Consider the following 12393-nt stretch of genomic DNA (forward strand, 5'->3'; position numbering starts at 1 on the left):
AGCAGGGAGGATCAAATTTAAAAAAAAAAACCAATTAGATGAGGAAAGATTTTTCTTAATTCTTAAACAACTTTCTTGACTTTTTATGTTCCCAAGCAATAAAATGGCAAAATATGATTTATATTTTTTCTCAATAAAAGCAGATAGACTATAGGGATCCTTGTGGACCATTCAGTTAACGTGTTTCAATTCCATTGGACCTGGAAAGGGATTAGGATCTGAATAGGAATCCTATTGTCATACACTTGGCCTCTGATAAAACAGCCCCCCTAAAGAAGTCACCTTGTCAGTTGTAGTGACAGCTTTATGATGAAAAAAACCAGCATATTATGTGCTCAAAGAAAAAAAAATATAAACTCAACCAACTTTAGAATCAGCGCTACTTGTCCCCCAACATTCATGAAGAAAATCTCATCTTCACAACATCAGGTAAATACAGAATAACTCATAGGTCTTACCAATGCTAATTATTCTAACAGCCACTAGAATTAAAATGGGAGATGGTCTAAAGGGCTCAAATTTGCTCTAGCATTGATTCAAGAAAAACCAGCCAAAAAAAAATTCTGGAAGCTGAGTTGGACCAATATCAAGCACCGATGATTCATACCCAAAGTTTCTCAAGTGTAGGTCAAGTGAACACTAATACTAAATACTTCCCTTAGTATCAGTTCAGTGGGCTGTACTTGTGTTATGGCTTCAAAACTAAAGAATTTCAGCAATAGAGAGTGCTTCCAGCTTGTCAGGGAAAGGAGTGGCTGTATACATAATACAAAGCATTTTTAAACCATGCTTATACATATTTCAGATATTATGATTTAAATGAATTTTAAAACAGCCTCTTGATTAACTTATTGGGTAAATAAAATCAGCTGTATCTCATATCATCAGTGCAGAACATAGACATATTCCCTATTTATTCTAAACTGATCCATAGGTAAAGCTACTCATTTTAAAATACACATGTACTAGAAGGCACAGCTTCTTGTTCTATGAGCCCAGATAATTTTAATTAAAACACAGCCAGCCAGACTTCAAACCAGCAAATAAGCTAAATAATTAATCAGGTTTTAAACATCAGTTAAAAGCCTGCTTTTCAGCAAGTATGTCAAATAAGTGTGCTGTACTTTTTCAGTTGGCTTGGAAACCAACAGAAATATATAAATATATACCCATAGAGAACATAATGTTTAATACATGGCAGTTCCCACACTGCCTTTCAGGCTTCCTGCAACTGTTTGCCTGGCTTAATTACCAGGGGACTTAAAGAACCTTGACCCACTTGTGAAGTGCTCCCAAACAGCACTTCTCCATGGGCTGCTCTTCCAGTAAGGCACTGCTCATCACCAAGCCTGTCTTTATAAATATTCTCTGCAAGATCTGCACAAAATCCATTGTCCATCTTATGTGAAGGTGACTGCAAGTCCAGGATTCCAGTGTGGGCACTCCAATGCTCCAACACAGTGAGACAGCAGGGGCAAGACCAGGTAGTTAGGGATCCTACCTGGTGATTTTCTATCAGTGGTTACTGCACGGCCAGAGAGGACAATTTAGTGATAAACAGAGACATCACTAAGGCTTAATTATCCAACCAAAATTTTCTATGGTATATTTTATGCACAGAAATATCTACTTTTTCCTCTTACAACAGTACATTATTAAACAGCTTTAGATTTTAAAATATGTTGTAGCAGCTGAAATTTTTACTTTTATCACAGCAGATGGAAGCACCCAAGTAGTACAGCAACCAGCCAGTGACCCACAGTGGGTCACAGCAGATGAACTAGAAACAGGACACTTCATGTTTCAGCCACAACTTAAGAGCTAAAAACTGAACAGCTATTCCTGAGGCCCAAAGGTGCTCACCAGCACCACATACCCAACCGCCTGCTCACAGACAGGGAAAGAGAATTCCTAGCAGAAAATGGTCATAATGGAATAAGAACTGGTACGAAACCTATTTGTCTTGCAGTGTGTATATGTGCAAAGGGTTGGTGTGTATGTTGGATGTTCTGAAGGTGACAGTATGGCATACCATCATGTATCAATCCATTTCACTCAGAATATGTATAAGTATTATAAAAACCAGAATATTTTCCTTATGTTTCTTTTTCTCTACAGGAATACTTACGGGTTACACTTTTTCTTCTTCTCTTCTCCATAAGCCAGGTTCTTGCATCCCTTGATGCAAACTTCCAAGACACAAGCTCTAAAGTTGTACTTTAAGGTAAACTTTATTTCTCCCGTGATGTTAGCCTTGCCAAAATTGCCAGACTCAGTGCAAGTGCTGCTAAGACTATACAAACTCCCCTAAGAAAAGACAAATGTCTGGTAAAAGCAGATTCAGATCAAACAGGAAAAAACATTTATTTCCCTCAATAGTCAGTATCTTTACAGACATCACTGTAAAGCTACTGCAAATCATGAAGTTTAGGGCTATTTGCATAAAACATTCCACTGCTTCCATAACATACCTGAAAATTATGACTGTAATTGCAATTCTACTGCTTTGCCCTCTTCTCTTCAGTAAACTTTCTAGGCTCAGAAAAAGCTTTAAGTAACTTCTGGATCTAGAAACAGTTTTCATATAAAACTGCTATGCTGCTTCCCACAAGAAAAATGGGCTCAGTGTTTAAAAGGGAGTGAAAAAAACCTCTGAAATCTAAAAACATTAAAAAAACACATTTAATTAGACTGCTTTTAATACACAGCTCATAGTAGGCTACACTACCAAGACATTTGGTTCTACCATGTATTAGAGGAAATACCAAAGTGGCCTGCATATCCAGTAAATATTTTACAAGATATCCCAATTCTACACAAAAATTTTGTACTCTATATTGCAGACCATTCAGGAGAGACTAAAACGTGAATACTTGCAGCTGTTGTATGTGGGTGCATAAAGTTCCCTAGTTCATCTCAGCCACTTTGTTCTCCTTTCGTTTACTTCCACCTATGGGGCAAAGGTTTGGATGCTTTATAAATGGTCAGTCCACAATATAAAATGCACTTGTGTCCAGCATTTACAGAAGGCAGGACACTGCAAAGAAGGAAGAGACCAATCCTTTGTGTGGCACAGCCCAGACACAACTCTAAGGTGCTATCTTGCCTTCACTGTAACAAATGATCAACTCAGAACAGTTTGATCTCCATTCATTTATAATGATATTCTTTAACGTGAGCCCTAGAAACTTTTTACGCAGCATTTGTCATGAAGGCACCACTGTTGTGCTCAGTCTCACAGCAACACTACCCTAGATTGCTAAGATACCTGTGTTGGATCACTCCTCCCCCTGAAAATAAACACCAACCCACACAGGACTGGTTGACCAAGGAGTTCTGCATTGCACAACCCAGCATCTACGAGTGCAAAGCAGTGTTTGCAAGATCATCTCTCTCTTCTGTGGAGATGCTTTTCTTCCTTTTATAGCATGCCAAATATTCAATTCACACCAATGGATTTCTTAAATTAAAGACCTGTCTACTCTCTCTTTTAAGCTCTAGGCATCAGACACGTGTCAAAAGAAGAGTTGGAGTGCTTACTGAGGAAGTCAAAAGAAGTGTAAGGACTGTTTTGACCTGATGCTTGTTGCAAATAATCTTATTCCCTCCACAAGAAGTGTATCTGGGTAATCAATCTAACTTGCAGTTTTGTTCACCTCTGCACTTTCATTCACTAACATATTTTTATTCACCAGACCAGAAAGAAAATGCTTGTTTTCCACCAAAATCCTTTATGGCAATGGAATGCAAAGTGAGTTTTGTCCTAAGCTCATATGTCCGAAAACAAAGTTCTGTGAAAGTTCCTCACATTTATTCTACAGAACACTCTATTTATTTAGGAAGGCTGGATGGGTATTATGATTAATGATGTTTGGACTGAATATCACAACATATGTCTCCCACCTGATTGGGCATGCCATATATTCTATGTGGAAGTCACCACTTTAGGTTCAGTGAGCAAGGATTTGGCAATGACTTAACATCCTGTACTTCTGCTGGCATGACTGCAAGCAATGCCACCTGAAGTTCTGGAAGATACATTTTTTACGGAATGGCCTTTAACATCCAACAAATATCCATAAAGAGAAGTTTAATGGAATTTGACCTCCACCTTTATAAGACAGTAGAAAATATTTCAGTTTTAAGCCTGAGCTTTCTATAGCCCAGCTCAAATGGTTCCCATTGGAATCACAAATGTAATACAAAACTGTTTTCCATTTGTCAGCTTAACACCTCAAACTCCACAGTGCAATGAACTGTGAGAGAGCACCAAGGTCCCTGTGTGTGTTTCTGCTTCTCTGTCAAGTGAGCAGCCTGGTTTAACTTTGATTCCCTAAGTCATTTTAGTTCCCTTCTTTACAAGATCAGTCATGAATTCTTTGGATGCTTCACCTTGCTTAACCTCATCACTAACAGATAGAAATTAGCTTCCACAGTTAATCATAGAGGCTTTAAAGCATGTGCTGAATTCATTTATAACCAGCTTCCTTCTCTCTCATTTGCAGTATTCAAAATGCCATCCAACAGAGGATGATTCAAGGTCATCCTCTAAGCCTATGAGCTGCTCCCCGGCTTCCATCACTGTCAGTTTCCTCTTCATTCACTGACATTCTGACATTTGAATTTCCACTGACATTTCCAATACCACAGTTCATGCAGAACTGACAAAATCCTTCTGGTAAATGAAGCTTGAAGAGAAAAAGCCAGGTACTAGGTGAGAAAGTACCACATTCCTAATCCCAATCCTAATAATCAAATGGGAAGAATGTTAGCTGCATTTGCAAAATTCAGAAGAAGCTTCTCTATCAATTATTCATTATCAGTGGATGATATATCCATCATTTATCCATTATTAATTTGCCTTATGTTTCAAAAAGTTCACAGTGTTACTGTGAGGACTGTGCCAAAGGCATCAGTCTTTTATCAGATACAAACTCAAGTGCAATTCTTCTTTCATTTTGTAATATAATCCAAAATACACCAATATTCTGCACAAGCTTTTATATCTGTTCCCTTTAAGCACTTCTTCTGTTGTGTTTCACCTTTAACTTACATGTTTTCTGCCATCACAGAAAACTGCATCACTTGTGGGACTGGTTGTTATGTCTTCTTCCTCCTTCCAACTACTTTTGCTCTGCGTTTCACTGTCATTTTGGGCCCCAGTGACGAGCTGTTGCAAACTGGGTGTACTTTTAATCTGTAAGAAATTCAGAGAGTAATTTTTTTTTTAAATTTAAGAAAAATGTCCTGATTCAAGAATGCTATCAGAAGAAAATTCAGTAAATATCTACAACTGACTCTGATTAAGGTCATGCAGGTGGCACACCTTCAAAGATAACGTAGTAACTTCATTTAAATTATGTTGATTTCTAATTCTCTCAATCCAGTTAGTGGTACACTCATTACATTAATATTTTTTTTTAAATCAGCATACCACCAGCTAATCCAGGGGTCACAACCACAGCAATTACTAAGAGCAGTCTACTAATAACACACCAAAAGTAGCAATGCACTAATGAAAGTCTCCATTAGGCCTTAACAAAACAGTAATTTTGGAAGAAAATATAATCTTGCCTCCAGGAAATTAAAAACTGTATTTTGCAATATGCATGACACATGCCCACATTTACCTATGCAAGAATGAATGTGAGTTGAAAGAGACCTGAAAATAGAAACAGACTGACAAGTTCCTATTGAACTTTTTTTTTATCGAGGAAAGGTTTAAATTTTCAAGGTGTTCTTGACTTTGCTTTAACTAAGTCCATTCACCTTGCCAATTTTCCCATGAGAACCCTGAATTTCTGAGAGAGTTACCTATATCAATCAAAACTCCTTGAGATTTATCTTCAGCCACCTCTGTTACCAAGAACTACAGCTAATAGAATGAAGTGCCAAAATACAAACGCATAGGGCTGGAAATACACTCAAAGTATTGGCGTTTCTGGCACACGACTTCCTGGGGATAATACAATCTATGAAAAGTATGTTGACCCCTCAGTGGGTAGGAAAAAAGCAAGGTAAGAAATTTTACGTGGTTAGGATCCAAGAAAATAGTCTCTTTAAAAGTTGTCTAACAGATTACCTGAAAGACTAAGGAGAATCTAGTGTGACTGAATCAATAAAAAGGATTAGAATTTATTTGCAGAAAGGAAACAGGAAATGTGAGAGAATCCCTCCTGCACAGTCAGCAGAAAGCACTAGAGAATGAGGACAAGAGATAATACAGTGAGATTACTTCTGAAAAAAACAGGATGTGCAAAATTCTAACCAGACTGCTGTTATTAAAACACACAGAGATTGTGATGTCTATCAAGTGCCCTGCCTATTAAGTTACCTCGTGAGAAGGAAACAGAAAATGCATTCAGAATACAGTCTCAAAAAAACCAAAACAAAACAAAAAAAAAAAAACCCCACCAAAACCCAAGCAAACCCAAACCAGAATTTCCAAGCAGAGAAACTGTATTCTGCTTTGTAAACCTGAAACACAACCAATTTCACTTGCTAACCAAAACAAGCTACCACACACTGAATTTTAGCTTTTACATGGATCAGAAAGACTGATGGAAAGTAAGAAACTCTCAAGGCAACACAGCTACCAGTGCTAAACTCAGCAACAGGTTACACAAGCCAAGCCCAGCTCCAATGTCTGCTCCTGTTGCCACAGGAGAGGTAACCCACAGCTACCAATGCAGCACAAACAGCTCCCAGACGTGGCACATGCCTGAGTGTTCCCCCAGTGAGGCAGGGAGAACTGCACTTCCCTTCATAACCTTAGGGATTCCGACGAGAAGAGGCCCTCAAAATCCAGATTTTACTCTGGCAGGTACTTCTTGCCATTTGATTTGGTTTTATTCACTAATACTGAGGTAAAATATAATCTCTTTCAACTTTAATCTGAAGGAATCAACCTCTGCACAACATCACAAATTTAGAAAACTTAAGGAACAGATATTGCTCTTGAGGCGTAAGTAGTGCCTCAGTCTTAAACACTGCATTTTCAAACTTGTGTTTGCAGTTGCTACTTCAGAGTCATTCCTTAGAGAAAATTATCATTTCTAGGGGTAAAAGCCACTGTTCTGATTCATGCTCTGAAAGCAAAAGTTCTTTCTGAGGTGGAAATCATAGCAAGTAAGATTTCAACATGATACTTTCTTATAATTAGTTGTTTTGCAAGTGTAATTTAAAACAGGTTCTGTCCTATAATTTAAGGCATAGTTCTAGTAAGGATGTAAACAGCTACCCTTCCTAAAGGAAAACAAAGTTGAAGGACATTTGCAAGAAAAAAATCAACAGTAATTCTAGCAAAACTAAAATCCTAGCTTAAATATAGTCCAACTGGTTCACATGACTCAGAGAAATAGTGCTCTGGCACACAAACATTGAAATCTGTTTTTCTAAACCTGAAATGCAAAATGTGGACATAACTCCTAAATCTTTAAATAGGCAATTAAAACCCCACACAAATAATTTGGATTCTAATACTAATTCATTTCTGAAGCCAAAGAATCCATATCCATCTTTTAAACGTGGCAGATTGATTGTGATCAGCATGAAATGAAGCATAGTCTGAATTCACACTGTGTCCAGCTGTGATGTTTTTCAATGCATTAGAAGAGCTGTGCTCTGTCTGTGGAAAAAAGTTAACACCAACGTGTGGCTTGCCACAATGAAAGCAGAACTCAGGTGCTAATTGTACTCAGGTACAATTAGCAACCAAAAACTGTTGGCAATTCTATTGATAATAGAATAATTGCACACAAAAATACCAGAACCAACTTCACGGAGTCCTCAGACCTTGCTGGGCCAATTCAAACTGCCCAGTCCATGCAATTTGACATCCTGTCTCTTCCATTTATCAGCACCTAACACTTCTGAGGAAAGCAAAAAAGTGCACAAGGGAGCTGTGAGCAATGTGTGCCACAAGGTCTGGCCCAAAGCAAGGGCTTTTCTCAGCATCTAATCCAGGCACTTAGCAAACCACACTGACCTCATTCAGATGAACAAGGCAATTCAGTAAGTACCCACAATGTGGAAAACTGAGTAAGGACAAAGTTCAGTCACTTGAGAGCTGAAAGTGTACAAAACAAAATCTTCAGTGTCACTCTAAAGCAGAAATGTGAGGTCATCTTCAGCTCCACACAATTAGTAGGAAAACAGATGACTGGATTTTTCTCAAACTTCTCAAGAAAACACTGAAAGCTAGAGACTGTAACCAAAGCAAAAGGAAAAGGGAAGTTGCATAGCAACTAACAGCAATGTTTTCTCCCTGCCAAGTTAAAAAATGCTCAGAAAACGTCAGGATGGATTTGGGACAGTCATAGCTTGCCCTGTTCAGCAGCAAAAGGGGCAGGAAGAAGACAAGACAGAGCACCTCCCTGCAGCCCAACAATCACATACAGCAGGTATCAATTCAACCTCAAGAGAATCTGTAAGCCCCTGAGAGCAAGATGTCCCATCCTTGCCATCCTTCCCTCGCTTTGTAAATATCTCAGTCTAACATTTCAGCTCTGGGCTGACATCAATTGTGCAAAATCTGTCAAAAACCTTATGAAGAATCAGAGTTCTGACCACTGTCAGAGAACATCAGCTATGTCCTGTTCATAAAACAAAAGCAAAATTCCACCACGCACATGACTGCTCTCACAAATATATTTCACTCTGAAACAGCTCTTACAGTTAGAGACTGGGTATAATAATATGGATACCCTGCTTGTAATGTTGATTGCAGTGTCAGACTGGCTCCTTCTTTGCTTTCTTCTTTCCACATTCTTCCCACAGTCTGTGGTTAGGACACATCTGTCAGCCATATCATTCTGGGACTTTGATATTTCTGAAGTGAAAATAAAGAGAAAAGTCACTCACTATGACAAACTTTGCAAGCAATCCTATAAATTTATACGCTAATTCTGTAGCTTTCAAATTGTCCTCCTGCACCTTTAGCATTGATCTCCTAAGAGTAAGAAACAGATAGGAAGACAAGTGGCTGTCATATTGTATATAATTATATTTTGCCTGCCTAAATCTTTCATGCTCTTTCAACTGGAAATTATACTCCTTGCTGCCTATCATTATAGCTGCTGCAAGGAATTGTAAGCCATCAAATACAGTTTTCTCTCAGAAGCAGCTGCTACAGTCCCTATGTATAGTTTGATTTGTAAAGCAGTTCAGTTTGGTTCAGGATACAAGCAAAATTATAACAATATAAAGCAACATGACAATGAAAAGTAGAAAGAAGATCATACTGGAAAATATTTAGAAGTGTATCCAAAATATGGATGCAAGGAGGGATACTACATACTCTGGCCCCAAACACATAATTTTAAGAACCTGAATAGCCCTCATTGACTTCAATAACATTACTCATATGGATAAGCTTATGTCCATACTTAAGCACCTTGTTAAATTAGCATTTCAGTAACATGCACTTTATTGGCAAATAAATCTACAGGACAATTGGACATTTAATGCCCCACTTTTCACTTCTTATTCCTCAGCGTACACTCAGAATTTCACTTAAAGGGAAGGGCAGCACTCATCCTTGATTTCTGTAGTTGAATATGAACAGGCTTAACTGCAGATACTTTGTTGTCAATTCCAGATAGACTCTCATGAAGAATTAAAAATTTATAATTAGTACATGAAATAGCTATCATATGTTTAATTCATACAGAAGAAATAAACACTGCTCTCACAACATAAACCTCTGTGGAGGAACCTCAGAGAGCAGACAATACAACATTATGATATTCAAAAACAATGGCACTCAAGTGTGATTTTTAAAGACACTCTGGGCTAGTTTTGTTCTTAGCAGCAATCAGTCCTCAGATGTTTACAGTACTCTGTGTACACCATTAAGGCACCATGTGACCTATTCAAAGGCAGGCTCAATTAAACCATCTCTGTAAATGAAACCAGGTTTTTAACATACACAGTGAAATCAGAGATCATAAAAGAGACTGAAATTGAGAGTTCTAATGGAATAGATACAATCTGAGTAGCTTGACCAGCAGTAGAGGCAGAAACACCAGCCTTGCCTCACGTTCTCTTACAAGGAACAGGTTATTGTGTGAGAAAACACAAACGTTCCGTTTTCATATCTATTGCTCTTTTGGCTTCTCTACCCAATTATCAGTAAGGCTGACACTCTCTCTAGTGCCAAGGGCAATTTTTCACTGCAAATAAAACTACAACCAGTAATTGATTCTACATTCACCAAATGGCCACATTGGATTATAATCTCCTGTTGCTGCCAAGCCACAGTGGAACAGGAGGTAACAGCATGAAGGAGCAGACTGTACAATGGCAACTTTGTGCTGCACATGCTGATCCCTCGCTCCCGCTGCTCTCAGACACGCGCACACACACTGGCTCCAGTGAGAGAGTCAGAGGCAGAACAAGGTTCTCCAGGTTTATTTACTGCACCACACAAGAGCTGGGTACAGTAAATACCTCTGCAAACCAGGACACTTTTACCTAGGTAAGACAGAGAGTACTAACTTTAGACACTCATGATCAAAAATGTTTATCAGCACAGTACTAGGTCTCATTGAGAGGCTATACTGCCTGAAAAAGCTGCTTTCCTAGGTCAAGAAACTCAATTCTTTCTCTCTGTAAGACTTCCTATACTTTTTAATTACTGACTTCAATGATTACAACAGCCTGTTATTTTCTCCCAAATTAAACTGCTCCACAGTAACTGAGGATGAGAGCATCTGGTGTTTCTGGAGAACTGAACTGACAACTTGTTTCCATCTCCCTCTGCAGCCCCTGCTCTGCTCTTCTCCATCCCCAGTATGGCTCCTGATCACATGGACCAGTGCACTCTGTTGTACATGTTCCAACATATATCTTACCTTGGGCCCATTTAACCCACTGAAACAGCAGAAAAGTACCTGTGTGTTTTGTCTAGGTTAATGTTCTGCCCTTTAAATTAGCTAAACCAGTTTCCAGAGGGTTCCAGATGCTAATTGTAGCAGCATAAGGCTCAAAGCAGAGAGAAAAGAAAGACGTGAGCAGAGTAGGACCTTCCTTTTGGTAGCAGGGAATTAATAAATTAGTTTGCTGCAGTACTGACAGTCTTTACCAGTAACTCTGGGATATGGCCAGGCTTCAAACCAACAAAAAAGCTGAATAATTTATTTTGCATCCAGTTCTTGTGCTGCCACTATTACTGTTTCCAGTGTCTTACACCACTGTATGCTCCTGTTTAGGAGCAAGGCTCCACATCTCTGCATAGCTTGAATATGTGTTCTCACAGACACAACATTAAATTTCCATAGTTTAAGGAGAACAGGTCTTTAAGATGGGTGGAAGAAGCTAAAGGAAAGACCGAACAAGAGCTAAAACAAGAGTTAGGGGGAAAGGCAGAGAGGCACTGAAGCCAGATTTGTTCAGGTCTAATCTCACATGTGAGGTTGTGTAAGTTGAAGCTAGTAAGAAAATACTACAGTTTGTTCCAATCCATGCAAATTTGCAAGCCCCTGTAATCTTCTTAAGGCTCAGAAGTTGTTTTCCTCTGGTCACTGATGTCTTTAATTTGTTTTTCACAAATGCTGACTGTCCTCAGTGTAGTTAGCCTTAGAGGTGCACACAGTCTGCATCCCTAGGAACAGTAGGCAGTGTAAGAGAATGGAAGGAACCAAAAGCATCAGAATGGATCAAGAGTTGTTAGGACTGGAGAGCACTTAGAAACGTGCACTGAAAAATTCCTCACAACTAGACTGAGAAAGAGGAAAGAAGTCCTCATGAGTACTGCCAGTGAATGAAAATATTAAACTCCTGTTAAATGATAGACTCTTTGACTGGGTCAGTTGGGCTTCAGACAGAAAACATGAAGATCAGAAATTGGTTATTACTCTAATATGAATTAAATATACTGCATCTGAACACCTGGTAAATGAAAAGAAAAATTATACAGTGTTTTACATCTTTGCAAGAAAGGTGTTCTGGTTTGATATAACCAGCTCATTTCACAAGTAGCAGAACACTGAAGGAGAATTAGATCTCCTGTATTATTTTTCAGGTTGGCACAGCCTTGGCGTTAATTGTTTCAGCCACTACTTGATAGCCTTTTTTATAACAGCTTCTTGGCCAACCCTGTGGCCCAAAAATTGAAACATTTGACTATGTTATTCTGGAATGACAAGACAGTGAAAGCTACTTACTTTTTATATGTGTTGTGAGAGACAAAAACAGATTTTCCACAGATTTATTAAACCTTTTAGACTCTCCAAGTTCCTGCAAATGGGAGACGCAAAGAGTAAGAAAACACTAAATATTTATAATTTTAAAGTTTCCATGACAACATGTCTACAAACCATGTAACAATCAGACAGTATGGCTGCAGCCCTTTGCTCTATTCTGTAGACAAATACATCTGAGGACATACACTGA

At 38.6% G+C, this 12393-nt stretch overlaps 1 protein-coding gene across 5 annotated transcripts in view; it reads right to left on the bottom strand.

Moving 5' to 3' along the window:
- Positions 1-12393, bottom strand: part of SYTL3 (synaptotagmin like 3) — a 32252-nt gene that overhangs the window by 6750 nt on the left and 13109 nt on the right. For all 5 annotated transcript variants that reach the window (XM_066179011.1, XM_066179010.1, XM_066179012.1 and 2 more), the window contains 4 exons: positions 12165-12237; positions 8706-8830; positions 5054-5197; positions 2129-2307 (listed from right to left, as the gene is read on the bottom strand). In XM_066179011.1, coding sequence (XP_066035108.1) covers positions 2129-2307; positions 5054-5197; positions 8706-8830; positions 12165-12237 — 521 coding nt within the window. The remainder of the gene's footprint in view (positions 1-2128; positions 2308-5053; positions 5198-8705; positions 8831-12164; positions 12238-12393) is intronic.

This window comes from Chamaea fasciata, unplaced genomic scaffold, assembly GCF_029207755.1.
Source record: "Chamaea fasciata isolate MVZ Bird 193981 ecotype frontalis unplaced genomic scaffold, bChaFas1.0.hap1 SCAF_3, whole genome shotgun sequence".
NCBI lineage: Eukaryota > Metazoa > Chordata > Aves > Passeriformes > Sylviidae > Chamaea > Chamaea fasciata.